Genomic DNA, 27,103 nt, shown 5'->3' on the forward strand with positions numbered 1-27,103 from the left:
TAATAATGCACTTCTCTACGTTAATCTATGAGTTTGCCATTGATTGTACTTAATTTAGTGCATATAAGAGCGATTAGTTTAGGTTAACCACATTATTGCTAGCCCATTATGAAGCTAAGATAACCTTTTCCTTTAATGTAGATAATATCATTTGTTAAAAAAAAAGACGATTAGTTCTCGTGGTGGAGCAATATTTAGGATCAAAGTTCAATTCTTGTCTTTAATTATCGTGAAATAAAAAGAATGACAATTAAGTACTATGATGTTAAATGTTGAGTGCTTATGAATTCAACGGTTTTGTAAAGATCTTGTAGCTTAAGTTTTTAAGCGCGTTGACTCATTTACTCGAAATCTCGTGTTCAAATTCGATATTTTGAAAGCCCTATACGTGAGCCTGGGCCTCATTGACCCGGCCTGTTAATGTTATAAGCCTACTCAACAGTCGTAAATTCATCGTCGTCTTCCAAGTTTCGTCCACTTCTCGAAACCCTAACTCAATCACCAGGTAATCTTATCTCTCGCTGATCCTACATTCATTTGTGCTTGATTTAGGTTAAACCGCAGCACTTAATTTAATTCGTTCACTGATTTATGCACAAGAACAAATCTGTATCCCCTGTTTGTTTCCCGAGAAAATGAGAGAGAAATTCGATTCGTACAATAATTTTTTTTTTATCATTTATGCTATCTTGAGCAAACAAATCAAGTAGATTTATTATTAGGTCAGCTTCCAAAAACGAAAAGACTGTAATTTTTGCTGCTATTTATCTTTTGGGTAGAATCGAAACTTGATGGAGGGACTTGGAAGCGAGGGCGGAGCAGCGGCGGCGCCACTGGCCCAATGGCGGAGCGATTTTGCGAGAGCATTCCAGTACTATTTGGATCGGTCAACGCCTCACACTGTGAATAGGTGGCTAGGAACCCTAGTTGTGGCAATGATTTACATTCTGCGTGTGTACTATGTTCAGGGGTTCTATGTTGTCTCCTATGGTCTGGGGATCTACATCTTGAATCTCTTGATCGGTTTCTTCTCCCCGAAGGTTGATCCGGAGCTTGAGTCCTTGGATGGCGCTTCATTGCCAACAAGTGGTTCTGATGAGTTTAAGCCTTTTGTCCGCCGCCTTCCTGAGTTTAAGTTCTGGTAAATTACTTTCATCCTTTTGCAGCTTTGTTTCATATGTGCAGTGATGGTATTAAAACTAGTATTGCGTGGTTCGGTGTGATCTCTTATGTTCGGGGCTCATTTTGATGGAAACCCCCCTTTCCATATGTTGTGAATGTTAAGGGATGCGTGCATGTAGCTTGTAGTGGTAAATGCTTCAAGTGTCTGTTCTAGAGACTATGATTTCTTATTTTCAGGTAGGGGCAACATCTTTCCCTATTTTGATGAAAAACCCCTTTCCATATGTTCTGTATGCTAAGGGATGTGTAAATGCTTCAAGTGTCTTCCAATAATGCCAGGGACGGTGGGAACTTCTTGATTAACAAACAATCAGTCTGCTATTTTCCCTGTGTATTTAGTTCAACTTACTTAGAAATGTATGTAAATATTCCCTCTTTAGAGAAGGGTTTTAATGCTTTTCACTCTATCCATAGAAATCCGTTTTGACTTTGAATAATGATGGAAGTAGTTCTTAACTACTGAAGGATGGTTCTACAGTTGAAATGGTGTCCTAGTCGATATTGCTTATTGGTTTGCAGCCATCAGGTTGTAGGAGTTATAATCAAGAAATGAATTTTAAATTTCGTGTTGCCACCTGATTCATGTGCCCGGTAGTTAGGGTCCAATACCTTGACTTATGTGAGAAGTTCTTGCATATGGGTGTCTATTGTCTGGTATGCTAGATTTCTCGGCTTCATGACTAAAATGGTTCACCTCACAAAATGAAAAGCATTTAGGAATTACGAAGCTGAATTGTCTCTTATTCTTTACATACAATTGTTTAAAAAAATCTTGGGAGAGTTTAATGCACTGATGTTGTATTGATTTTGGATCCTTTATTTTCCCTTAGAAACGAAATTGTTTGATGTTTTTCAGGTATTCCATCACAAAGGCATTTGTTATTGCATTCATCATGACCTTTATTTCTCTGCTGGATGTACCCGTTTTCTGGCCAATACTGCTATGCTACTGGATTGTTCTGTTTGTCCTCACAATGAAACGACAAATCCTACACATGATCAAATACAAATATGTCCCGTTTGATATCGGAAAGAGGGTGAGTCAACATATTCTCATGCTTTCTCCTCATCTTTGTGGTTGGCCCTCATTGTAGGTCATTCATTCCTTACCATGAATGTAAACTAATTATTATACTGTCTCCATTTGTTTTTGACAGCGGTACTCTGGAAAGAAGTAGAGTCTGAATGGGAGCGGTTTATCTACAAATCCAAAAACTAAAATGGTGCTGATTTGTAGAACCTTGTGCTAAAGCAAAATGATAAATTTGGGTTCTTCAGTATGTTTTGAAGGTAATGTTCATTCAATATATTTGTACATGTGCTAGACTCTCTAGTTTAGAAGAAGTGGATGACAGGTCTTGTCAGGATGCCCTGATAGTTAATCTTCCATAGGCCTTATCAGGGTTGGAGGTGCACTGCTTTCCGTCAAACATTGCCTATCAGATTAAATTAGACATTGTTGAAACAGCATTAGACCTGGTGCCACGGCTAACAGCTGTCTATGTTGTAGTGTTTTTGTGTGCGTGTTGGGGGCATTGATTGACCCATTGTGTTTGATGCAAGCAAAGCATGATAAGATGTTTCATGTTCAGGTGGGTGTGTTTTCATTCTCGCATGCATAAATAATGTTCACTTGCTTTTCGTTGTTCATGTTAAAAGACACACTCATATGACTAAACTGAGAATGAGTACGCTGGTTTCTTTTAGCGTAAACAAGAGAGCATGTCATTTTATATCTAAAGGTTCAGGGTCATTTGTGTTTGGTTCGTTCTGATTTTCCCAGTAGTAGACTGCTGTAACACAATCTTGATAAAAACCCATACATAGGCGGAAAGTAACGATCAACTCTCAACAGGGGCACATAAACTACACATACAGGCGGTTGTTGGAACTCTTTCTGGTGTATGCTCATGAACTTGGCCACAAATTCTGCATAATATAACCAGTAAACTAGTACAAGAGTGGATGAAGGATTTTGATGGCTTGCATATGTTACCTTCTAGTTTCGGTAACGCACTCGTTCCTGCCGGGAGCCTTTTGTCCTGCAAGGACAACATTTGAGTCGGTTCGTTTTCTCCAAGAGCAGAAAGAAGGTACCAGGTAGAGAGCTTATTAAATAAGCATGCCAGTAATAGAGTTCCCTCTTAGAACTAGCATCTACTCCCTTTTAGGAACTGTTCCATGAGCTTCTGCATTTCGGAAAATGCAAACTCTGTTAGACAAATATACTTTGGCGATTAAGTAGATATGAACACAAATTTTGAAACTTTTGAAACTTTCCCCGGATGAAAAATAACCTGACAAAAGATTAATACGGAAAATCAATTCAGATATTGCGGGATGCTGTTAGATGAACGGTGTAACTGAGTTAGATGTGGAATCCGTCGTGGATTTCGCATTTGTCAACGACTATGAGATTCAGATCAACCAACGCATGTCAATGAAATGATTACATCTTTCTTAGGTGATGGATCAGCTAGGATTTCTGAAGCAAGTTCAAACAGCACCTCTTCCAATCCAATTGGAATCGGGTGTTCTTTCTCCACAAAGCAGAGCTGCTTATATAGGTCAAGCTCCATGTATTTTTGTGTTTGAAGTAAAGAACTAACAATTAAAAAGTTCGGAGTATCGATACTGAAACACCTTAAAAAATCTTCGTTTTTGCAGTATGTTCACTTGTGTGCCTTGCATGCTTCAAGAGCCAAAACCCATGATCGCTTTTCTCATATCGTGCTTCCATTTTTGGCATGACCATAGAAAGTTCACATGGAGTTGGTTTCCATGGGCGAATTACAACACATGTTGTAGAGAGATATATACGTGAAATGCCAAAAATTTCATGAGAAAATAACACGTTTTGATGCCACAAAAAGAATAGTGCAAGTGCCGACTGCATATTTGTGACTAAGAGTGATTGTCTTTTCTATTTTTTTATTTTTTTGAACGAACGATATTATCTACACTAAAAGGGAGAGGGGTGGGCTTAGCCTCACAATAGGGTAGCAATAGTGTGATTCAAATCCGCATTTGGAGAGAATCGAACCTAAGACCTCTTACTTACAAGTGAAGATGAATACTACTAGACCATATCACTAAGTGGCAAATGATTATCTTTATTTAAAAAGATTAGACTAGATTAAGTATGCTAATGTCAAATGTTATGGACATTGCTTTAGTCATTAATGAGTTATCATTTTTGTTATACTCAAGGAAGTAGGGCTGCACTTGATTATTGACCCACCACACGGATTTGGATCCCATTTAGACTCAAATTGTGGGGATTATAAATTTTAACCATTCATCGTGTATCGTGCAGATAGAAATTATTTGATTTTTTTATTTAAAATTAAACATAAATAGTATTTGACGAAAACGAATCGTATGATGTACGATAAACAGCTATGAAAAAAAAAAGAATGACAGTACTACGACGTTAAATGTTGAGTATCGATAAATTCCATATTTTTGTACTGTAGCTCAAGTTTTTAAAAATGTTTGATACTTTATTCCAATTCTCGTGGTCAAATTCGCTTTCCAAAATACAGTTGGAAAGGAAGGAAAAAAAACAAAAGAATTCGATATTTTGAAAGCCAATTACGTGAGCCTGGGTCTCATTGGGATAAATTGCCTGTTTGACCCGGCCCGTTATTAGGCCTGCTCTCGAAGAGCTTTATGAACAAAAGAGACCACGAGAGCCGATCGTGGAGCGGCAAGAGTCGTTAGTCCATCCGCTCCACGAAACCTAACTCCCTCGCCAGGTAATTTTCTCTCTTGCCGATCCTACGTTCTTTTTTGCTTGATTTAGCTTAATCCGCAGTTAATTTGTTCAACTCGTTCACTCATTTATGCACAAGAACAATCTGTAGCCTCTTGTTTGTTTACCGAGAAAATGGGGATAGAAAATGTCTATTCATACAGTTTTGCTCAATTCTGATATTCTATGTTGAGCAAACAAACTAAGTAGCTTGATTAGTTTATTAGGTCAGTTTCTAAAAATGAAAAAGCAATCATTTTTGTTGCATTTTTTTGGGTAGAATCCAGATTTGATGGAGGGAATTGGAAGTGAGGGCGGAGCAGCGGCGGCGCCACTGGCCCAATGGCGGAGCGATTTTGCGAGAGCATTCCAATACTATTTGGATCGGTCAACGCCTCACACTGTGAATAGATGGCTTGGAACCCTAGTTTTGGCTGTGATTTACATTCTGCGTGTGTACTATGTTCAGGGGTTCTATGTTGTCTCCTATGGCCTGGGGATCTACGTCTTGAATCTCTTGATTGGTTTCTTCTCGCCAAAGGTTGACCCGGAGCTTGAGTCCGTGGATGGGCCTTCATTGCCAACAAGTGGTTCTGATGAGTTTAAGCCTTTTGTTCGCCGCCTTCCCGAGTTTAAGTTTTGGTAAATTTCTTTCATCCTTTTGCTTCATATGTGCAGTGATGGTGTTAAAACAATAGTATTGCATGGTTCGGTGTGATTTCTTATGTTCGGGGCTCATTTTGATGGAAAACCCCCTTTCCATATGTTGTGTATGTTAAAGAATGTGTGATGTGTCTTGTAGTAGAAATAAATGCTTCAAGTGTCTTCTTATTATGCCATATTTGCATGCTATTTTCCCTAGTTCAACTTACGTAGAAATGTATGAAAACCATATATTTCCCTCTTTACAGAAGGGTTTTCATGGGTTTTACTGTAATGGTAGAAAACTGTTTTTGAATAATGATGGGAGTAATTCGTAACTACTGAAGGATGGTTTTGCTGTTGAGTATTGGTACGGCTTATAGGCATCTGGTTATAGGAGTTATTAAAAGCCTTGAGTGACTGAGTCAACAGGGTGTTTATGCCATGGAGTATCAGTTAGCATAAACCAATAAGTGAATTTCAGATTTCGTGCTGCCATCTGATTCCTGTGTATTGGAATTATACCACTGGACTGGTTCAATACCTAGTTTCATGACTAAACTGGTTCACCTCACAAAATGAAAAGCAGCAAGGAAGTTGAATTGTCTCTAATTCTTAATATCACACTTGCTTAAAAATCTCGGGGAGTTTTAATGTTTCTGATGTTGTATTGCTATTTTTATTACCATGGAAAATGAATGTGTTCATTGTTTTTCAGGTATTCCATCACAAAGGCATTTGTTGTTGCATTCATCATGACCTTTATTTCTCTGCTGGATGTACCTGTTTTCTGGCCAATACTGCTATGCTACTGGATTGTTCTGTTTGTCCTCACAATGAAACGACAGATCCTACACATGATCAAATACAAATATGTTCCATTTGATATCGGAAAGAGGGTGAGTAAACATATTCTGATGCTTCGTTCCCCCTCTTTGTTGTTGGCCTTCATATATAGGTCCCTACCATGAATGGAAACTAATTATTATACTGTCCCCATTTGTATTTGCAGCGATACACTGGAAAAAAGTAGTCTGAATGGGAGTGGCTTCTCTATAAAAATCAAATGCTGCTGCTTTGTAGAACCTTGAGTGGAAGCAAGACGATAAATTTGGGCTCTTAAGTATGTTTTGAAGGTAATGCTCGTTCAGTATATTTGAACATGTGCTATACTCTCTAGTTTAGAAGTGGATGCCCTAATAGTTAATCAGAGTTCAAGTTGCACTCGTTTTTCTTTAAACATTGCCTAGCAGATTAAAATATACATTGTTGAAGACACAGCTAACAGCAGTCTATGGTATATTGTTCAGTGTATTTGTTCCAAGTAAAGCATGAGAAGATGTTCCATGTTCAGATGGGTGTGTTTACGTTCTTTTCATACTAAAATATTGTTCACATGCCTTCGTTGTTCATTTTAAAAGATATACATAAAGACCGAGCTGAGAATGTGTAAGCTTGTTTTATTTCTTTTTGTTTAAACAAAGATAATGCATGCCTTTGTACCATATCTAAATCTTCATGATCATCTTGAACCTAGGAAAAAAACTTCAGGGCTGTTTATCTCTGTCTCGTTCTCTTTTTCCGAGTATTAGACTGCAGTAACACAATTTTGAAAAAAACCTATACATAGACAGAAAGTAACGATCAACTCTCAATGAGGGCATATAAACTACACGTACTCCTGGTGGTTGGAACTCTTCCGGTGTATGCTCATGAACTTGGCCACAAATTCTGCATAAAAGGTGCATGATTAACCTGTAAGCTTACTACAGAAGTGGATTTGTGCCAAATTATTGAATCCTTATATAATTGGATGAAGAATTTTAGTGGTTTGCATATGTTACCTTCTAGTTTCAGTAACGCACTCGCCCCTTCGGGGAGTCTTTTCTCCTGCGAGGACAAGATTTTAGTCAGTTCATCATCCATCTCTGAGAGCCGAAAGAAGAAATTAGGGAGAGAACTTACATAGTAAGCATGCCAGTAATAGAGTTCCCTCCTAGAACTAGATGCTACTCCCTTTAGGAACAGTTCCACGAGCTTCTGCATTTTGGAAAATGCAAACTCCATCACAAAATTATACTTTGGTGACTAACTAGATATGAACAAATTTGAGGTATCGATGCAGTACCAGTAGAATCAGCTTCGGATGGACAAAATCTATAAGAAGCTTTTGAAACTTTCCCCGGATGAAAAATAATCTGGCAAAAGATTAATGCGGAAAATCAATTCAAGCATGGCGGGATGCTGTTAGATGAACGGTGTAACTGAGTTAGGTGTGACATCTCTCGTGGGTTTCACATTGGTGAATGACTTTGAGATTCACATCATTCAACGGATGCCGATAAAATGATTACCTCTTCGGTGAAGGATCGGCTAGGATTTCTGAAGCGAGTTCAAGCAGCACCTCTTCCCATCCAAGCGGAATTGGTTGTTCATCTTCAAAAGGATAGCTGCATAGGCAAAGCTCCATGTAAGTTGACCTTACAATAAACTCAAAATTCCCAACAATTTTATTGCCATATGTTCTCACTTGTGTGCTTTGCATACTTCAAGACCCATGATTGCTTCTCTCAGATTCTGCTTTGATTTATTTGCAATCTTACTAGCAAAGCTCATAGGTAGGTCAAAGTCCTCCTTGCTGGCTATCTGAATAAGAACTTCCATAATCTGGCAAAGGGAAATAAAAGGTAAGCGGACGTGGGCGTGGGCGTACCCACGTTGGCTGAAAACGTTGTGTTTTTCTCTATGCACCCGAGTTTGAATCTCGCTCTCCGCAGTTTATATTAGCTTAAGGTATAATTAAAATAACATCTCGGGAACTCTACGGTCCATGTAATACTTACTTCATGAGTCGCAGGAGCATCAACCTTGATGACCATGCACCGGTTTTTCACCGATTCAATGATGCCGGTGTCATTTTCGCAACAGAGTATGAGCTTCCACGATTCCGAGTGACAGTCCATGATCCATTTGATCAAATGCTGAATGTGCGCTGATGCTTTGTCAACACCGTACAAAACCATCACTGGAACGAAAAGGAAAAACATGTTAAGAGTTTTGAGAGAAATAGGTCAAAAGTGTTTGGAAGGGATTTGTGGGTTTGTTGAGAGAATTTTGACCTCTATGATTTGCCTTGGAATTTATAGAGCTGACTTCATGAGCAATTTCGTTGTTGTTTATTTCCTTGACTAAACCCATTAGGGCATATCTGGCATTTGGTTCCAGTTGTACATTGAGTTCTACATGGTGAAGACTGGATGTCAATGGAACCACTACTTGCATTGGCCTTTGTTCCTGTCACCATTGGGTCATGTAAGAGAAATTTGAAAACGCTCGTTCACCCGTACAGATAAATCACAGTTTGACACGTGCACATAAATTTCTTCTTTTGTGCTTTCGATAAGTTATTTATGCATGTGTGTTAGCATGTGATTTCTAGGTAAGGAAGAACGACTTTTAATTTTAAGAACATTATGAGCATTTCACAAAATGTAAGGCATTATTTCTATATCTCAACTGTCTATTTCACAACAGAATACCTGAACCCGGAAGTATCTTAAATCATGAGATATCTGCAGAGGAAAACAAAAGTAAAAAACCAAAACAGATAATTTTAATCCATCTTCAAGGAAAAAGATTTGAACTTCGTTGTATTTGATGTAAAGAAACGTACTTCCCAGCTCGCGTCGCCGTATATTTCCCGTAGATACGCCATTGTTAGAGCTTTCTTCCCAGAACCAGTTGGTCCAGTAAACAAAATATGGGGACTGACGTTATCAATCGCCTACATATTCAAGAGCATGAGCAAGAAAGCATGAAGAAAACCGAAAACAAACATGCACTAGGCCTGCAGATGTTACGTATTTGCGTATGCAGCTAGAAAAATACACAGAACAAACGATGAAAATGGGTGAAATACGCACAAATGGAACTGGTTATAAAACTAAAAACAAAACTGGAGGGACACTGATACAATGAACGGCTTTATTGTCTGTTTAGTGTCTTCCAGTTCTATTTTCGACTGGAACTTTGCTATCAATTCTGTCTGCGCATATTTAATCAGAAAATTACTCACAAGTTGCTTGAGAACTTGAGCTTCTTGTTTGTGGCAAGCGAATCCGTTCAACGAACTAGGCCGATGCTTATCCGCCCATAACTGCCTGAGACTTTCCACCACGAACGCTTTCTCGATGAATGCAGCTTCATTGAATGCGCTCTGCTCAGGTGATAATTTTTTGTTCTTGCAAGAACTCTTTTTCATACACGAAAACCACGCCTGACCTTCGCTCTTCCTCCTATTGTCCGTGAACTTCCTCATGCTGGCTGTTGTCGTCCTGCTTGCATCACTCGTCTTGCTGCTAGCCATGCTCAGCTTCCCGCTGCTCTGCCTGCTCACCGCAGAGCTGGAAGTGGTGGTGGTTGTCTGTGACAGACCATACGGGGACAAAAGCCCGCGGATATTCACATTCTGATCGAAGTTACCGTTTGATCGGGTAGTACTTCTCTGTTGAGAGGCAGCAGAGGAAACCACTTTCGGTTTTTGTAAGTGATTTCGAGGCAATGCCATGACATCGCACTCTCTAGAGAAGAAGATATCACCTGCTGCAATAGAATCCGAGCTTTCGTAAACCGGAGCAGCTTTGTTATTCAACATGGAGTTTGGAGAAGTTCTAGCAAGCTTTGCATGGGCAAGCATTTCGTTAATTTCGCCGACAGATGGCGTGCTCACTTGCCTTTGCTTCTGATGAGCCATGCTTTTGGATAACGGGGATGGAGTCCTCTCCCCTTTCGTAGGCGTGATCGAACAATTCCTCTGCTGGTTGGTTTCTCTCGGTGATCTATGCTGCGGAGCAGCTGCTGATCTTCTGCTGTTCCTTCGCTGATGTAACAGGTTTCTGTTTGAGCCTACAATCTCATCACCATCGTCGTTCATATTGCGCTCTTCTCGGTCTGTTTGAAAAGGTGAAACGTGTCTCCTGCGCTCGGACTTTCCCAAGGGGCTGATGTTCCTATGAATATCAGAACCCGCCATTGGCAAAGTTCGAGCATTGCTGTCATCTCTTCTGGGCTTGTAGGGCGACTTGCTGCTGGTTCTTCTTCGAACCGGACTTACCACGGAGGTAGTTCTTGGAGTAGGGCCTTCGTATTCAAACCTTGAAGATCTCCTGCTCTGCTTCAAAGGGCTGATCGTTCTTCCCAAATACAACTCTGGTTTTGCCCCTTCAGACTCCCATTCTCCACTTGGCCATTTGTTTCCGCCGTGCCAGGGGCTATCTGGGATGTCTGTCTCGGCATAAGATGGCTCATATCCACTCCTCCTTTGCTTCACCGGCGTCAGAGAATTCCTACTGGGCCTTGACCAATTATTCTCCATTTTTAACTAACCAAGTTGATGCAACGGTTAGAAAGTGACTCAACTCCTTATAAGTCCTTGCAAGGTTTCTTAACTTTCAGATAAAGTGGCCAGGCTTGGCCAGTACGGCATCGGCGAGAGGGAAAACAGCACGGATCACCAGCTAAGCCCCCTAAATGACTGCTAAATTGAGCACCACGAGCTTACAAAAAACCCAATTGAACACCGAGGCAGGCATCGAAGGGTTGATTTAGAAGGAGAAGAAATTCGAGAAGCGAATCACATAAATTTAATGTAACGAAGGAGACAATGAGAAGAACAAAGAAAAGGGTATCTGAAGGAAGTGAGGAGGAAAATCCGATGCTTACAAAGAACAGAAGACATTGATGATGTTAACTATGTCGATGTTATGCTCCGAGTGTTAAGTTTACAGCTGCAATAAGAAAAGAGAGACAAATAAACCTTGTTTTCTGTAATTTCTAAGCTCATGTTTTTGTCTTTATCTTGTCTCTGTTTTATCGGACTGGAAGATTACAGCGTACCGACAACAAGGATAGGGAAATTTGAATGGAATAACTTCGCGGCATCGGCATGGCGGCTATATCGGCATGCGTCCAGAGGCTGTCATCTGCAATGGAAGTTCGTTTGGATCTTTGGAAATAGGATTCATATTAGCAGATAATATGTCACTGGTATCATATTACACGTCGCAGACAACTTACAGTTTGACAAACAAGGTGGTGACTTGTCAATATCATTCTGTTCATGTCTCGTCGTCTCAAAAGCTCAGAAACGAACACGAAGGAAAGCTAACATTAAGTAGTAATTTGATAAATGAATTTACAATTGTACATTCGTATTGCAAGTATACTCCTCATATCAAACATGAGGGGTGGGTGCTACAGATTTCTATTCGTTCAGACTGTTTGGAGAGAGGCTTTGAGTGGTGAAGTTGATAACCAATCTAATAATGCCGTATTGACAAGCTCTGGAACTTCATCGTGTGGACAGTGCCCGGCCTGCAGATTTACCAAAGTTGTATTCGGATAAAACGCTTTGATGCTGTTAGCCTTGGCAGGACCTACCCACGGATCCAAGTCACCCCAGACCAACAACAGTGGACAAGACAACTTGCTTAAGACGCTGTCCAGAGTGTACTTGGTCTGGTTTGTCATGAACCGGGTCATCAATCTGCGCAAAACAATCAAGAAACGTCATACTTACTAACGAATCAGACATCAATTTTCATGACCAAATCTTCAAGATATCACTAATCCACGTCATTTGTTTTCAGGGGATCTTTATTATAGAACAGATCTACACATACCTGTAATACACTTCTCCAGCGTTTGGGTCAGCAGCTGGCATTATTATGGACTCCACCAGATAGTCATCCACATTGGCAGTGTTTTTATAGACCTGCGCCAGCAAAATTAAGTATTTAAAACATATTGTAGTAAAATTTTGTTACGAATTTGGGAGACTATTGTATAATGATTGGAATATCAAGGTTGACCTTATACTCGGACTTCACGGAGAGGCTTTAGAAAGTAACTTACGCTCTTTAAGACGGATTCAACACGTGCTGGTTGCTTTGCTTGCCAGAACAGAAATCCAAGTACCACTCGCTGGAAAACTTCCTTCAGGGGCTTTAGGATGAACTTTTGCAGGGCTGTTTCCCCCTCAGACTCCTTGGCTACACTATTAGGATTTCCAAACTGTCCCGCAGAATTCAGAAGTGCAACTCCAACTACTTGCTCAGGCAACCCAGCTGCTGCAACCAAAGCAGTAAAACCTCCGAGGCTGAAAATTACAGCGAGTCAAATAGTCATTATCTCAAAAGCCATCTGAAGAGAAAACATGAGATATACACATTTTCCGTTTGCAATGATCAACTCAAAGCAAATTACCCCTCTTAATTGAAAAAGTTAAAAGGACCTCAACTCAGGGTTTATGCCTGTAAACTTAGAAACACTGTTTGATGTTTAGAAAACACGATCTTCCACATTTTACAAGCCTTAAGTTATGTAATGTTATACATGAAATATTACAGATTCCGTAAGTAACTAATTAAAGTTTAGATTACCTGTTTCCAACTAAAACTGTCGGTTCTTTCACTATCTCCTTTAAGAAATCCTCCACTTGATCTCTCCAAACCATGGCATCATAATCAACAAGTGCTTTCTCACTCCACCCGAACCCCAGCAAGTCTATAGCATAAACCTTATATTTTTTAGCCAACTCTGGAATGTTGTACCTGTAACACGGGGAGCAAATAAAAACTTATCACTTTTAGAGTATACTAAACTTACGGCCACCATAAACATGAATGTTTACTTCACATAAAAGTTCACATAGGAAACTTGAAATCAAAGGGTTGAAAGAAACCCAAAACCCCCAAGGCATGTCGACAACAACTGGGTTTTAATCACAAAAGCAAAAGAAACAAAAAGGAAATCAGCTTCAGTTTCTTGAAATTTCGTACTTGATCAGATTTCGAAACCTCTCACTCTCAGTTTAGATTTTCCCCGCCACGGAGCTTATAGGAATTTGCAAACAACTATGCCATAGCCAATGCATACGCAAGTAAATGTAAACTCTAATAAAAGCTGAAGGGAAAAATAGAAGGTGATGGGCACAAAGTAGCAAACCTCCAGTGAAATGCAGAAGCACCAAAACCATGAATAAGAACAACTGGAGGCCCTTCTCCTTGTACCACATAATGAATTTTGTGACCCCTCCATGTCCAAAAATTGTACCCCTCCGGCTTAAATTCCAGTCTTTCAACACCTAGAGAATAAAATAAAATAAAATAAAATAAAATCCCACATAATCCAAAACCCTTTTGCCTAAAAGCAGGAAAATTTGCAAAGAGATTATGAACTAAGATGGTAAGTAAAGAGATTAACCTTTAACTGGCTGAGCAGTCAACGAAGAACCCATGACTGAGAGTCCTGCAGCTGCAACTCCTCTGAAAGCAAAACTCCTCCTGTTCATCACACATTTGCTTCCTTCCAAGTAAATGCAACACTTACTGGTCAGTACCCAGAAAAAGAAATTTGAAACTTTTCATTTTCCGAAATTCTAAACTACTCTAATCTACGCTAAGTTAAAACTTGGCCGCACAAAGCGGGCTTATTAGCCAACTAACCTAATCCAAGTCAGTAAAATCGAAACTTTAGTAAATTAAATGCAAAGATAGAGTGGATGAGCTTACTGTTGCAATTAAATGGTCTTGTGAGGCCAATGAACCTGGTTTCATGAATTGGGTTGAAGAGCTCTGTTCTCGCCGAAGGCAGTACGGACGACGACATCGCAATGGCCGTGAATACCTCTCAAATCTTTGGGTGTAAAATGAGGAGGAAACTGTAAAGTGCTCAACTTTTCCGTGGTTGGTCTACGTTATGCGTTGTGGTGGGAGGAGATCCCACATGATTAAACGGTCTGTCGTTTCTCGTCCTTGGATATACGATGTCGTCTTGTTTGATAATCTCTAGGTGATCACGGGTTCACGGTCGTGCGCTCTTCCTCTTCGTCTACAACCCAACTGCTCCAACCGAAATTTTTCATTTGCTCCATGGAAGCTCCAGCGAGAATTCTCAGTCTCAATCGCCAGCTCTTTGCCAAAACGACGCCGTCCGCCCTCGCTTTCTCCCCAAAACTCCGTCGGCCCGCAAATTCCTCGCTTATATTTCACACTCTCGCTCGAAACGGCGTCGGCAAAAGAACCCCCTTTTCTCTTTCTCTCGCGCAGTCGCACTCCTCGTTCTGCTTCAATCCGAACCCCTTCAAATCCCTCCCCCTTTCTCTCTCCTCCCAGTCACCGTTCAGCAGCTTCAACCCCTCTCTCTCACCCTCAAACGACGACGTTTCCACCCCGAATCGGGCGTTCCACGGTGGCATTGCCGGAAATGTGGGTTCTTTCGGGACCCACAACCTTGAAGTGAGGGTTGTGTTGCTGGGCTGGCTCGGCGCCAAGACGAAGCATCTGAAGAGGTACGTGGAATGGTACAACTCCAGAGGCATTCACGCCGTGACCTTCGTCGTTGATCCGAGGGAGGTGCTCTGGTTTGATTTGGGCCGCCGGGTAGAAAATCGGGTTTCAGACTTGGCCCGGGAGCTCGCTTCGTGGGCGGAGCATGGCGGAGAAAGGTGTTTGCTTTTTCACACGTTCAGCAATACGGGTTGGTTTGTGTAGGTACTCTTTGTTTTGGATGTGATTGCTTTGTGTTACTGCTATCATGGGTTGCCAATTTTCGGGTTTTGGGAGGTTGCTTATGACAGTTAGTTTGTTGCAGGTATGGTGCCATTCTTGAAATTCTGCAGCGGAGGCAAGACCTGATGGAGAAGATTAAAGGGTGTGTGGTTGATTCAGGAGCAGCTGAACCTTTTAATCCTAAGGTCTTTTTGACATGTGTAATCGGATTTTTAAGTATCGATTGATTGCTATCGAATAACATAAGAACTGTTTTTTGACATGGTTTAATTGGATGGATTTGTTTGCTTAGATTGACTATAGGATCTGCTTTTGATTGGATTACCTATTTTGTGGAATCTGAAATGACTTACTACTTATTAGAATGTAACAAAGCACCCTGCAATGCAAATTCGCTTTGATTTCTCTGCATTTTGATCAAATCTGCAATGTAATCTGAGGAATGTTTTTGAATCTGATTCGCCAAATATTTCAAATATGTTGGTTTTATATATTTATGTTTTGTTTTATGCTTATACATCAATGTGAGTTCAACTTGAGCTATATGTTACGAATTCAGAAGGGCATCGTTGTGCTTTGCATTTATGGTGCTGTGTGCAAATGATAACCTTCTCTAACCTTGACAGGTGTGGGCAGCAGGATTTGCTGCTGCGATTTTGAAAAAACGCAGCTCTTTAACAAGCGCTGCAGTTGAGGCTAGAGAATTAAATGAGTCGGAAGATGCAGCAAGCTTGTCAAAGCTGCAAGAAGAGAAGCCTCCACTTTCCGAAGCCGTGGTTTTCCTGATATTGGAGAAGCTGTTTTCAGGTCTTCTAAAGTTTCCTGATGTGGATAAGTAAGCAGTGCTTGTTTTTGATTTAAATGCTTGTAAATCATAGATGATATATAACTTGATGTTCAAGAAAATGGGCAGAACTTTTCAATTAAAAGGTATATGATTGACTTTTGTATTGTTTTCGTGCAGGAGGTTAACGAAGGTAGTTTCTATCCTTTCGGAAAACAGTCCTGATTGCCCACAGCTTTACCTATACAGTACTGCTGATAAAGTCGTTCCACACCAGTCAATTGAGTCGTTCATGGCTGAGCAAAAGAGGAAGGGTAGAATTGTACGGTCCTTCAATTTCGGCACAACACCTCATGTGGATCACTTCAGGAATTTCCCCGACATATACTCTTCAGAGCTCGACAGTTTCTTGAAAGATTGTTTAACAACAGTTAAGATGATTTAAACTCTGCAAATGCAGATTGTTGTGTAGAAGTCATTCGATTTAAACATTGGTTGGTGTGTTGTCAATAGGAACACGTCCGAGGTTATAAAGTGTCGAAGTGTTCAGTTCTAATGCAGCAAATGCCAATAATTTTGCAGTCTATTATTTCACAGCAAAGATCTGCTAGGCTGGAAGGACAGTCTAACATACTGTGTTTAGCTACCGATGGGAGATAGAGAGCTTATTTAAAGAACTCAAATGTCCTTATTGGAAAGAAAAGTTATGTAATGCTTCTTTTGAACTTTACAGATCTTACCGGTTCTTCATGCTTGCATTGTTAGAGTAGTAGATATATTTTTTACAACCCGATATTATTATCAACTCAATTTACGAGTAAACTGATCCGATTGGGTGCAAGGAGGCATGCGCACTAGCACAAACAATTGATTTAACTCACGTCTGCGTAATAAAAGTAAATTTGAAATGATGATTCAACCGTTTGTTACCAATTTATTGATGTAAGGTTGGGGCATGTAACACTATAGATGCCAATAAATGAGCGCTACCGAGGTCCTGTTTTCAAATAACTCTGTTTCCGTAACTGTTGTATTCAAATTCTTCCGTAGCTATCACTTAAGAGCAATTCCACCGGGGACCAAATGTCCCAGCCTCCAGTCCAAAAACCAAGCCAGGCCTCTGTCAATCAAGTCCACCCCAACAAACTGACTGGTACCCAGCCCGAGCTGGGCAAGAGCCCAGCCCAAAAGAGACTGAGACAGAAGCCGGGGAAGAAGCCTGGCGCGTGCACTTCACGCAGCCGTTTGGCGAGTGCCCGACAAGCTTTCAGACGCCGGGGCCCGCGTGCAGGCGCTGTCAGTCCCCCCCCCCCCGAGTTGCGACGTGGCTACCTCTCTGCCGTTGGATTTCCAACGGCTAGTTTTCTAGACCGTTGGATTTCCAACGGTAAAAAAATTTTAAATTTTACTTTTAAACTAGACCGTCGGATCAAAGATCAACGGTCCACGTTTTTTTCACAAAAAGTAAATTAAAAAAAAAAAAAAGGGCCCAACGGTCAGAAATATGACCGTTGGCCACGTGGCAACTCCCTAGCTCTTGGATTTGAATATTTTTCAAATCCAACGGTCCAGATTAATTAACTATATTAAAATTCATTAAAAATTATTAAAAAATACACAAAAATTATTAAAAAATACAGAAAATTTTAAAAAAATTACAGAAAATTTTGAAAAATGTTAATTTTTTTTCCTATAAATACCTAACCCTCATCTTCTACCTTTACACCACATTCCAATATTTTCTACACTTTCTATACTATCTACATTTCAATATTTTCTACACTTTAAGAGAAAAAAATGTCTTCGTGGAAGCTCATTGAAGATGTTACGTTGTGTGAATGTTGGGTTCGGATAATGACACGTGGCGTGACGAGATTGGTTGAAAATCCTATCCGAAATTAAAACTATTTTATTTTTTTATTCTTTATTTTAAATGGGTTAAAAATCTTATCCGAAATAAACTTAAAAAAAAAACACACCAAATAAATGCGCTGGGTGCCAGCGCATTTTTTTAGGGGTGGAGATACCTTGGCCTATTACTGTTCACTCCAGTCTATTACTGTTCATTTGAGTGGATAAATGCGCTGGGTGCTGGCGCAAAGTCCACAGGGGTGGAATTGCTCTAATACTACAATCTAATTGTCTGTTTTCTTCACTTGGTAAGTGAGAGATCTTAGATTCGAACTAAAGGCGAATTTGAACTTTATTATTATTAGCTCATTATAAGACTAAGCTCATTTCTTCTCCCTTCTAGTATAAACAATATCGTTTGTTAAAAAATAAAAATAAAAACTCTCTTCAGCAGCTCGAGGAGCTAAGAACACTTGGCCCTACTAACCAAAATTTGAAAACCCGACCCGGCACATAAGCAAGATGTCCAGGTTCATTATGTTCGTTAGCCGACAACCAAAAAGACCAACGCTTTCAGGCTTTTTCTGAAAAAAAAGGACCCTAAAAAAGAAGAGATACGGAAAGACATAGACTTTTGCTTCTACAGTTCGGAGTCGCGCGTCAAAAATGGCGGTTTTGGAGGATTCGCTGGTGAGCTCCAAGCTCTCTCCGCCGAATACATACGGAGCCGTCGTTATCGGCGGCACTTTCGACCGATTACACAACGGTCATCGCCTGTTTCTCAAGGTATGTGTCTTCATCTTTTCCTTTATATTTACTTCTTGTATGTGAATTTTAAGATTAATGGTTTGATGGAAATGGAAGCAGGCGGCGGCGGAGCTGGCAAGGGATCGGATTGTGGTCGGAATTTGCGACGGACCCATGTTGGCTAACAAGCAGGTTCTTAGATTTCATCCATCATTCATTCATATTTTACGAATTTTGTGCATTAATTCGAACTGGTTTAGTTGGTGTTAGCATTGATTTTCCCGAAAGGCTTTAAAATTTAAACTATTGTCTTGATAAAGTAGATTTCGATGTTAATGTTGCGGTTTATGTTCCGAATATGGCAGTTTGCTGATTTGATACAACCCATTGAGGAAAGGAGCAATAGTGTTGATAATTACATCAAGGTATTATGCTCCAAGAATTTGTTTGAATTGCGATTCAATTGGTGTGTATTGAAAGAAGAGATAGAAATGGTTTGATGAACTTTCCGAAGCATAAACTTTGGAATGTATGGTGGATTTCAAATACTCAAAGGAAAATACGGTGTTATAGTTCACTTGGAAAAACTTTCTTCTCAATCCGTAATAAATCGGAATGTTCTATTTTTATGTTTTTTAACATTTGATCCAAACAATTAAGAATGAGTTGCAATGCAGCTCATTCTGTTGTAGCTGTTGTTGTCGGTTTGAACAGGTTCATGTGTTTGGCCACCGTATGTCCATACCGCTTTCATCTCTTTATATCTCAATTTCTGGTTGACATTTGCTAGTATTTCAATTTTGGTAAGGGTTACAGAAAGTAGACTATGTGGCGGTATTTATGGACCATCAACCCTGCTATCTCAGGAGGATAATGCATTCAATAATTTCTGTGTTGTTTTCCTGCGCCGTTGTTGTGTCGTAGAAAATGCCTAGTTCTCTTATGTTCTATAATGATATTTTCAGTTCTCAGTTTCTTACGAATATTTGCAGTCTATCAAGCAGGGGCTGGTAGTGCAAGTTGAACCTATTACGGACCCCTATGGTCCCTCAATAGTCGATGAGAATTTAGAGGCAATTGTTGTCAGGTTTGTTTCAGATTTACTTCTTTTTCTTTTGGCCTTTGCTAGATTTCCAATAGTAGATTTCTTTTGGTCTTTGCTTCAGTCTTGAGGTCCAGTAGGTTTTAAGGACAACTTCCATTTGACCGTGAATTGTAGATCATCACCCGCTTTAAAATTCAAAACTTGTCTGCCTGCTTTGAATCGGAAAGATTCAGTTTACGTTTAAAATAGGGAATAAGTCGACTTACCTCAGCCTGCACAATATCGAGTCTCCCTCTTAAAATGTTGGTAGAGGTATTTCTTCACTAATTATGTAGATTTAATTTTTGGCAGCAAGGAGACTTTACCGGGTGGACTGTCTGTTAATAAGAAGAGAGTTGACCGAGGTCTCTCACAGCTTAAGGTAGTTGGTTGCTGCAAATTCGATATCTTCCTGACATTAACATATTAAAACTAGACTATTTTCTGTTACTTTGAAAACCTTTATGGCTGTTAGGCCTCAATTTAGTCTGTTTCGTGCAGATTGAAGTTGTAGATCTAGTGTCTGAAGGATCTCGTGGAGATAAGCTTAGTTCAACATCATTAAGGGAGCTTGAGGCGGAGAAGGCCAAGAACCAACCACTATCATAAGTTCTTATTTACCAAAAAGTGTACGTGAAGCTATGCAAGTGTAATCTGTCCCGTTCGAAGACTTGAGGGCGGAAAAATTGTATGAAAATAAGATGTAGAAGAGTGTATCTGTGCCGAAAACAATCAAACTGGAGATCGTGCAGTAATCCATAAGTCAATTGAGCTGTTCGTTGCAGAGCGAAAGAAGATGAGTAAAATGGTAACGTCCTTCAATTTCGGCTCATCAACGCATGTGGATCACTTCGGGACATTCCCCCAACATATACTCTTCAAAGTTAGACTGTTTCTTATGTAAAAGTTCTGCAAATGCAGAATGTGTTGTTTGATTTACTGCTGGTGTTTTGTCAATAGGAACATATCTGAGGTTTTAACTGAGTCCTCAGTGCAGTAAATGTCAATAAAATGTCTGCTTTTTTTTTTAGGTCTCCGTAAAAGTTTCAGAACTCAATGTCCATATCCATATGTTTTCCCATGACACGGGAAGAGCATAAACAAAGGATCCAAGGCCAGGGGTTTTGTAATGTGCTTACCAAACAAGGTAATGCGTTTAATATCGTTTGCTATGTAAGACCCTGATTTTTTTATTATTTATAATTAGATATTTATAGAGTGATTTTGTTTACATTTGGAACTCTGTTGAAAACATTGGCATTGTTATGAATGCCCACACACACACATTTTCAATGCCCATGCAAAGTGAAATTGAATTTGGAAATGCATGGAGATTGTATTGTCAAAAGGAAGTGCTGTAAACTTCAATGTGCAGTTAATGCATTAGTTTGGAGTTGCTGCGCTCCATATACTTTCAACACACAGAAAGAAAGATCAATAACATCATCTATTCCTCCCTCTTTTATTTGTCATCCCCTAGTGCTATAGTTATAGTGTGATATTTTACACCTGCTTCGTTCCTGTTACTAGTAAAGGTTATCTCTCTAACTTTTACATATTTATAACACGTTATCAATACGAGTCTCTAAAACCTAATCATTTTCTCATTTCTCTTTGCCGAAGTAAAGAAAGGAAAAAATGTTTCCTCTAAGGTTTTTACTATTCATCTTCTTCCTTTGCCTTAACTGCGCGGTATACCCTCCCGACGAACTGTTTGCTCTATGCCTGCTTTTAGTTCTCAACTTAACAGTTACATACATCTTTGATTTCTTGTTTGGTGTAGATCTTGATTACTAACCCAATATTTATTTATGTTGATTTTACTGCAATCCAAGATGGTGCGGTACAATCACCCATCTTGAACTGCAAATTTAATCTTACTGCGATCCAAGATGGTGCGGTATCATTGCCTATCTTGGACTGCAGATCGAATTTTACTGCAATTTTAGGTGGTGCGGTATAATCGCCCACCCTACCCTGCATATTTAAATTTGTCTCTTTTTTTCATTGCAATTTTAGGTGGTGCGGTATAATCGCCCACCCTGCTCTGCGTATTTAAATTTTTCCTGCTACTTGAGTGATGCGAAATAATCGCCCATTCTATGTTATATTATTTCAATGAGAATGGTGCGGTTCAATCGTCCTCCTCATTCATCTTGAAAATCTCGAGCCTGAAGTTTCGAGTGTTTATCATTTTGGCCTGAAGATCAAAATGCAAAATTTGTAAGAACCAGAAATTCTAACACTATATTCCTCCAGAAATACATATTATTGCAAGTTCTTACACATCTCATTTTCTTTCAGAAAAAAAAATGACGAACTTGGCGAAGCTTGATTTTGCTGCCCTGGACATTACTGGGAAGAATTACCTTACCTAGGTATTGGATACCAAGATCTATCTGGAAGCAGGGAATCTTGGAGATACCATCAGGGAAGAGAACATCTCATCCTCTCAAGATCGGGCGAAGGCCATGATTTTTATTCGTCGCCATCTTGATGAGGGACTAAAAAACGAGTACTTAACGATTGAAGATTCGTTAGTTCTCTAGAAGGCCTTGAGAACAGAGACAATCACCAGACAACGGTGATTCTTCCAAGGGCTCGCTATGAGTGGACTCACCTAAGGATCTAGGATTTCAAGTCAGTGGCAGAGTACAATTCTGCGTTGTTCAGAATTACATCTCAGATGAAGCTCTGTGGGGATACTATTATTGAGGAAGATTTGCTAGAATTTTTTTTTAGCACATTTCATGCCTCTAATGTGCTCCTGCAACAGCAGTATAGAGCGTGAGACTTCACTGAATACAACCAATAGATATCTGTGCTCTTGGTAGTTGAACAAAACAATGAACTCTTGATGAAAAATAATCAGTCCCGACCTACTGGATCTGCACCATTCCTAGAAGTGAATGCTGCTTCCCTCGAAGTGAACGCCACATCCTCTGGTGGCGATAATCATAAATGAGGACGTGACCATAAGCGAGGTCAGTGGAACAGGAAAGGCAAGAACCATGGTGGTCAGTTTCACAACCAGGTTCCAAGACATAATTCAGGCCAAAGTTTCAAAAATGTGAATCGCCATAAAGGCAAAGCTCATATGGACAATGCTCCCATGAACTTTGAAAGAGCTTGCCATAGGTGTGGTGGCAATGGGCATTGGGTGCGTACTTGTCGTACCCCAAAACATCTGGTGGATCTGTATCAAGCCTTCCTCAAGGAGAAAGGTGTCGAGATTAATTTTCTCGACCAGGCTAAACCAATGGATATACCTGATCCAGTGTGCGACTTATCAGGGCAGTTGAACACAACTCACTTAGATGTTTCAGACTTCATTGTGGAAAGGGGGAATGAAGTGTATCGGTCCAACTGAATCATTTATGTTTGATGTACTTTTATTATGATGAACTTGTAGTTTAAAACTAGCATTTCAGATTCAATAAAAGTGGCATGTAAATTTCCTGTTATAACTTGCTTCTAACTCTGATTCCTTTACTCAGAGAGCATGGATAAAAACTATGGTCATTCTCAAAACATGAGAAATGGCGAAGATATTTGTCTTGCAGACTGCGCAACTAACCATACAGTACTTCGAGAACAAAAGTATTTCTCAAGATTGATGCTTACAAAGGTATGGGTAACAACAATATCAGGACTTTCAGATGTAATTGAAGGCTCAGGGAAAGCCCAAATTATGTTACAAAATGGAACAATATTGTCCATACAGAATGCGTTGTACGCTACTCGATCTACTCGAAATTTGTTGAGTTTCAAAGACATACGTTTAAATGGATACCACATTGAAAAGAAAAGTTTAGAAAATGTGGAGTATCTATGCATTACCTCCAATGATACCCATATTGGAGAAGTTGCATGGTTTGTCGAGTGGATTGTATTATACATACATAAAGACAGTTGAATCACATACCGTCATGAACCAGAAGTTCATTGATTCAAAAGTTTACATGCTTTGGCATGACCGTCTGGGTCACCCAGGATCTACCATGATGCGTAGGATAATTACCAACTCTAATAGACATCCATTATTGAGCAAACATATTGCTATCACAAATGATAACCCTTGCAAAGCTTGTTCTCAAGGGAAGTTGATAATTAAATCATCACAACTAAAGGTTGATGCTAAATCCCCATCATTTTTGCAAAGAATTCAAGGGGATATTTATGGACCTATTCAACCATCTTGTGGACCATTTCGATATTTTATGGTTTTGGTTGATGCATCTACTAGATGGTCATATGTTTGTCTCTTGTCTACTCAAAATGTAGCTTTTGCGAGACTTCTTACTCAAATAATTAAGTTACGAACACAGTTCCCAAATTACTTCCATTAAGTCAATCCGACTTGATAATGCTGGTGAATTTACGTCTTAAACCTTTGATGATTATTGCATAACATTGGGCATTGATGTTGAACACCATGTTCCTCATGTCCATACTCAAAATGATCTAGCAGAAGCATTGATCAAGCGGCTTCAGTTAATAGCTCGCACTTTGCTCATGAAAACAAAATTGCCAGTTTCTGCATGGGGACATGTCATCTTACATGCTACATCATTGGTTCGATTGAGACCTATAGCCAACCACCAATACTCCTCAGTACAACTTGTGTTTGGGCATCAGCCAAACATTTCACATTTACGAGTTTTTGGTTGTGTTGTTTATGTGCCTATTGCACCCTCGCAACGCACAAAAATGGGACCTCATCGTAGACTGGGAATTTATGTGGATTTTGATTCACCATCTATATTAGATATTTGGAACCCTTCACAGGTGATATGTTTACAGCTCGTTTTGCTGATTGTCACTTTGACAAGACAATCTTCCCGTCGTTAGGGGGAGAAAAGATCGTTCCAGAAGAACGGAAAGAGCTGACATGGGTTGTTCCCACATTGTCTCATTTTGATCCACGTAGCACTCAATGTGAATATGAAGTGAAACTAATTGTTCATCTTTAAAACATTGCCAATCAAATGCCATATGTATTTAATGATGCTATGAAAGTGACAAAATCACATATACCAGCTGCAATGCACCTGCAAGGATTGATGTCCTTGTTGGACAAAATAAAGTGGCAGCGAATGATTCATCTGGTGCACGCCTGAAGCGTGGTAAACCCCCAGGTTCAAAAGATTCAGCCATTCGAAAGAGAAAGACAAGGGCATAGTTGAATCCAAATGAAATCATTTAGGAAAAGAGAATGAATGACAAATCACAATTCATGATTCTGGACTTCCAGAAACAGAAAATGTCCTTGATGAGACATATGTCCCTGAAGAGACAACAGTACATGAGAGCAAAGAAATCCCAATAAATTATTCATGTACTAATGAATTGTGGGATCAGAATGAAATAATCATTGACGATATGTTCGCATTCGCAGTAACCACTGAAATCATATTAAGTGATGATATTGAGCCCCACTCTGTTGATATAGTAAACAGAGACAAGTTGGCCTAAGTGGAAAGATGAAATCCAGGTAAAATTAAATTCCTTGGAAAGGCGAAATGTTTTTGGACCAGTAGTCCAAACCCTGCCTAGTGTAAACCCCGTGGGTTACAAATGGGTATTCACAAGGAAACGCAATGAGAAAAATGAGATTGCAAGATATAAAGCACGACTCATTGCACAAGGTTTTTTGCAAAGACTTGGAATTGATTATGAGGAGACATACTCTCTTGTAATGGACGCAATTACATTCCGTAACTTAATAAGTGTAGTGGTTTCAGAAAAACTTGACATGCGACTTATGGATGTCATCACCGCGTATCTATATGGAGAATTAGATACTGACATATATATGAAAGTCCCAGAAGGACTTAAGTCACTTGAAACAACTAACAAATCACGAGGTATGCTCTCGATCAAATTAAGGCGATCATTGTATGGGCTGAAACAATCTGGACGAATGTGGTACAATCGTCTCAGTGAGTATTTGATCAAAGAAGGGTATATCAACAATGTCATTTGCCCTTGTGTGTTCATTAAGAAATCCAACTCTGGATTTGCTATAGTGGCAGTATATGTCGATGATATGAACCTAGTTGGAACCCTTGAAGAGCTCAATAAAACTGCTGAATATTTGAAAAGCGAATTTGAAATGAAAGACCTTGGAAAAACAAAATTTTGTCTCGGCCTGCAGATCGAGCATTGTGTTAGTGGAATTTTGGTCCACCAATCAGCTTACATTGAAAAAATCCTAAAGCGATTTGGTATGGACAAGGCTTATCCATTCAACACACCAATGATCGTTCGTTCTCTGGACGTTAAGAAAGATCCATTCCGTTCAAAAGAAGATGATGAACTGGTCCTTGGTCCAGAAGTACCATATCTGAGTGCAATAGGTGCTTTGTTGTATTTAGCACAATGTACTAGATCAGATATAGCCTTTTCAGCCAACTTGTTAGCAAGGTATAGCTCTGCTCCAACAATTCGTCATTGGAAAGGTGTCAAAGATGTATTGCGATACCTTCGTGGGACAACAGACATGGGTCTCTTTTACTCAGAGAAATCCACAAATGACCAGGTCTTTGTTGGATATGCAGATGCTGGTTTTCTCTCTGATCCGCTTAAAGCCCGCTCACAAACTGGATATGCGTTCAAGAATGGAGATACAACAATCTCATGGCTCTCAACAAACTAAACACTAGTTGCTACATCTTCCAATCACTCAGAAATACTTGCTTTACATGAAGCAAGTCATGAATGTTCTTGGTTAAGATCAATGATCAATCATATCCGGAATTCATGTGGTCTAACTTCGTAGACAGACAATCCAACTGTTATTCATGAAGATAATGCAGCCTGTGTTACCCAAATAAAGGAAGGATTCATGAAGGGCGATAAAACTAAACGCATATTTCCAAAAAATTTCAGTGCACATGAGCTTCAGAAGGCTAAAGTTATTGAAGTTAGACAAATCCGTTCTAATGAAAATTTGGCAGATTTGTTCACCAAATCTCTACCGAAATGCACGTTTCAAAAGTTAGTACAAAGTATCGGATTACGTCGATTTATCAAACAGCTAAATTTGGAGAATGCGGAATCAGGGAGAGATATATATCAGGGGGAGCATCAATGATACATGCCTGGTGTACTCTTTTTCCTTTGATTAGGATTTTTCCCACTGAGTTTTTTCTATCAAGGTTTTAACGAGGCAACATAAGCATATTTAACACTATATCAACAATCCAGGAAAAGTTGTACTCTTTTTCCTTCGCTATGGTTTTTCCCCACTGGGTTTTTCCAAGTGAGGTTTTAACGAGGCAACTCATGTTAATATGTGGGCATCCAAGGGGGAGTGTTGAAAACGTTGGCATTGTTATGAATGCTCACACACGCACATTTTCAATGCCCATGCAAAGTGAAATTGAATTTGGAAATGCATGGAGATTGTATTGTCAAAGGAAGTGCTGTAAACTTCAATATGCAGTTAATGCATTAGTTTGGAGTTGCTCTATAAATAGAGCGCTCTG

The 27,103-nt window shown here is 39.7% G+C and overlaps 7 protein-coding genes across 9 annotated transcripts; 5 read left to right on the plus strand and 2 right to left on the minus strand.

The window, feature by feature from the left end:
• Positions 1–282: 282 nt before the first annotated feature.
• Positions 283–2,773, plus strand: LOC103401146 (protein RER1B-like). Its single transcript, XM_008339858.4, has 4 exons — positions 283–505; positions 780–1,141; positions 2,039–2,219; positions 2,340–2,773. The coding sequence occupies exons 2-4, from the start codon at positions 792–794 to the stop codon at positions 2,358–2,360; spliced, it is 552 nt and encodes a 183-aa protein (XP_008338080.1). The 5' UTR covers positions 283–505; positions 780–791; the 3' UTR covers positions 2,361–2,773.
• A 1,667-nt stretch (positions 2,774–4,440) lies between these two features.
• On the plus strand, positions 4,441–7,081 carry LOC103401145 (protein RER1B-like). 2 transcript variants are annotated; one of them, XR_001785898.3, is made up of 5 exons: positions 4,441–4,940; positions 5,217–5,578; positions 6,297–6,477; positions 6,591–6,714; positions 6,889–7,081. XR_001785898.3 is itself a non-coding variant. In XM_017323169.3 (4 exons), the coding sequence occupies exons 2-4, from the start codon at positions 5,229–5,231 to the stop codon at positions 6,609–6,611; spliced, it is 552 nt and encodes a 183-aa protein (XP_017178658.1). In that variant the 5' UTR covers positions 4,712–4,940; positions 5,217–5,228; the 3' UTR covers positions 6,612–7,081. The 2 variants fall into 2 exon arrangements, 1 of the variants encoding a protein (XP_017178658.1); XM_017323169.3 differs by having other exon boundaries at positions 4,712–4,940; positions 6,591–7,081.
• Positions 7,082–9,485: 2,404 nt separating this feature from the next.
• Positions 9,486–11,050, minus strand: LOC103401188 (uncharacterized). The gene has a single exon (XM_070812784.1). The coding sequence runs from the start codon at positions 10,950–10,952 to the stop codon at positions 9,522–9,524; it is 1,431 nt and encodes a 476-aa protein (XP_070668885.1). The 5' UTR covers positions 10,953–11,050; the 3' UTR covers positions 9,486–9,521.
• Positions 11,051–11,741: 691 nt separating this feature from the next.
• Positions 11,742–14,297, minus strand: LOC103401142 (pheophytinase, chloroplastic). The gene is made up of 7 exons (XM_008339853.4): positions 14,149–14,297; positions 13,841–13,942; positions 13,583–13,721; positions 13,018–13,188; positions 12,491–12,734; positions 12,259–12,350; positions 11,742–12,122 (listed from the first exon to the last, which is right to left on the minus strand). The coding sequence occupies exons 1-7, from the start codon at positions 14,243–14,245 to the stop codon at positions 11,849–11,851; spliced, it is 1,119 nt and encodes a 372-aa protein (XP_008338075.1). The 5' UTR covers positions 14,246–14,297; the 3' UTR covers positions 11,742–11,848.
• Positions 14,298–14,508: 211 nt separating this feature from the next.
• On the plus strand, positions 14,509–16,656 carry LOC103401143 (uncharacterized). Its single transcript, XM_008339855.4, has 4 exons — positions 14,509–15,125; positions 15,230–15,332; positions 15,774–15,982; positions 16,112–16,656. Exons 1-4 carry the CDS (start codon positions 14,509–14,511, stop codon positions 16,374–16,376), a joined length of 1,194 nt encoding a protein of 397 aa, XP_008338077.3. The 3' UTR covers positions 16,377–16,656.
• A 1,637-nt stretch (positions 16,657–18,293) lies between these two features.
• LOC103401141 (phosphopantetheine adenylyltransferase) lies at positions 18,294–20,844 on the plus strand. Of its 2 annotated transcripts, none has more exons than XM_008339851.4 (6): positions 18,294–18,568; positions 18,650–18,721; positions 18,895–18,954; positions 19,522–19,616; positions 19,926–19,995; positions 20,115–20,844. In XM_008339851.4, exons 1-6 carry the CDS (start codon positions 18,449–18,451, stop codon positions 20,220–20,222), a joined length of 525 nt encoding a protein of 174 aa, XP_008338073.3. In that variant the 5' UTR covers positions 18,294–18,448; the 3' UTR covers positions 20,223–20,844. The 2 variants fall into 2 exon arrangements, with proteins under 2 accessions (XP_008338073.3, XP_008338074.3); XM_008339852.4 differs by having other exon boundaries at positions 18,316–18,568; positions 19,534–19,616.
• Positions 20,845–25,842: 4,998 nt separating this feature from the next.
• Positions 25,843–26,271, plus strand: LOC139191770 (secreted RxLR effector protein 161-like). The gene has a single exon (XM_070812785.1). It carries the CDS (start codon positions 25,843–25,845, stop codon positions 26,269–26,271), a length of 429 nt encoding a protein of 142 aa, XP_070668886.1.
• Positions 26,272–27,103: the final 832 nt, after the last annotated feature.

This window comes from Malus domestica, chromosome 15 (assembly GCF_042453785.1).
Source record: "Malus domestica chromosome 15, GDT2T_hap1".
Taxonomy (NCBI): Eukaryota; Viridiplantae; Streptophyta; class Magnoliopsida; order Rosales; family Rosaceae; genus Malus; species Malus domestica.

Excerpts from the sequence above, each read along its gene's own strand:
- LOC103401146 (XM_008339858.4), top strand. The coding sequence starts at position 792 with ATGGAGGGACTTGGAAGCGAGGGCGGAGCAGCGGCGGCGCCACTGGCC. Across the intron at positions 1,142-2,038 it reads CTTCCTGAGTTTAAGTTCTG|GTATTCCATCACAAAGGCAT; the intron begins GTAAATTACTTT and ends GATGTTTTTCAG. Across the intron at positions 2,220-2,339 it reads CGTTTGATATCGGAAAGAGG|CGGTACTCTGGAAAGAAGTA; the intron begins GTGAGTCAACAT and ends TGTTTTTGACAG.
- LOC103401145 (XM_017323169.3), top strand. The coding sequence starts at position 5,229 with ATGGAGGGAATTGGAAGTGAGGGCGGAGCAGCGGCGGCGCCACTGGCC. Across the intron at positions 5,579-6,296 it reads CTTCCCGAGTTTAAGTTTTG|GTATTCCATCACAAAGGCAT; the intron begins GTAAATTTCTTT and ends ATTGTTTTTCAG. Across the intron at positions 6,478-6,590 it reads CATTTGATATCGGAAAGAGG|CGATACACTGGAAAAAAGTA; the intron begins GTGAGTAAACAT and ends TTGTATTTGCAG.
- LOC103401141 (XM_008339851.4), top strand. The coding sequence starts at position 18,449 with ATGGCGGTTTTGGAGGATTCGCTGGTGAGCTCCAAGCTCTCTCCGCCG. Across the intron at positions 18,569-18,649 it reads GTCATCGCCTGTTTCTCAAG|GCGGCGGCGGAGCTGGCAAG; the intron begins GTATGTGTCTTC and ends AAATGGAAGCAG. Across the intron at positions 19,996-20,114 it reads GAGGTCTCTCACAGCTTAAG|ATTGAAGTTGTAGATCTAGT; the intron begins GTAGTTGGTTGC and ends TGTTTCGTGCAG.
- LOC139191770 (XM_070812785.1), top strand. The coding sequence starts at position 25,843 with ATGGACAAGGCTTATCCATTCAACACACCAATGATCGTTCGTTCTCTG.
- LOC103401188 (XM_070812784.1), bottom strand. The coding sequence starts at position 10,952 with ATGGAGAATAATTGGTCAAGGCCCAGTAGGAATTCTCTGACGCCGGTG.
- LOC103401142 (XM_008339853.4), bottom strand. The coding sequence starts at position 14,245 with ATGTCGTCGTCCGTACTGCCTTCGGCGAGAACAGAGCTCTTCAACCCA. Across the intron at positions 13,943-14,148 it reads AAGACCATTTAATTGCAACA|GAAGCAAATGTGTGATGAAC; the intron begins GTAAGCTCATCC and ends TTTACTTGGAAG. Across the intron at positions 13,189-13,582 it reads GCTTCTGCATTTCACTGGAG|GTACAACATTCCAGAGTTGG; the intron begins GTTTGCTACTTT and ends CCCGTGTTACAG.
- LOC103401143 (XM_008339855.4), top strand. The coding sequence starts at position 14,509 with ATGGAAGCTCCAGCGAGAATTCTCAGTCTCAATCGCCAGCTCTTTGCC. Across the intron at positions 15,333-15,773 it reads CTGAACCTTTTAATCCTAAG|GTGTGGGCAGCAGGATTTGC; the intron begins GTCTTTTTGACA and ends TAACCTTGACAG. Across the intron at positions 15,983-16,111 it reads AAGTTTCCTGATGTGGATAA|GAGGTTAACGAAGGTAGTTT; the intron begins GTAAGCAGTGCT and ends GTTTTCGTGCAG.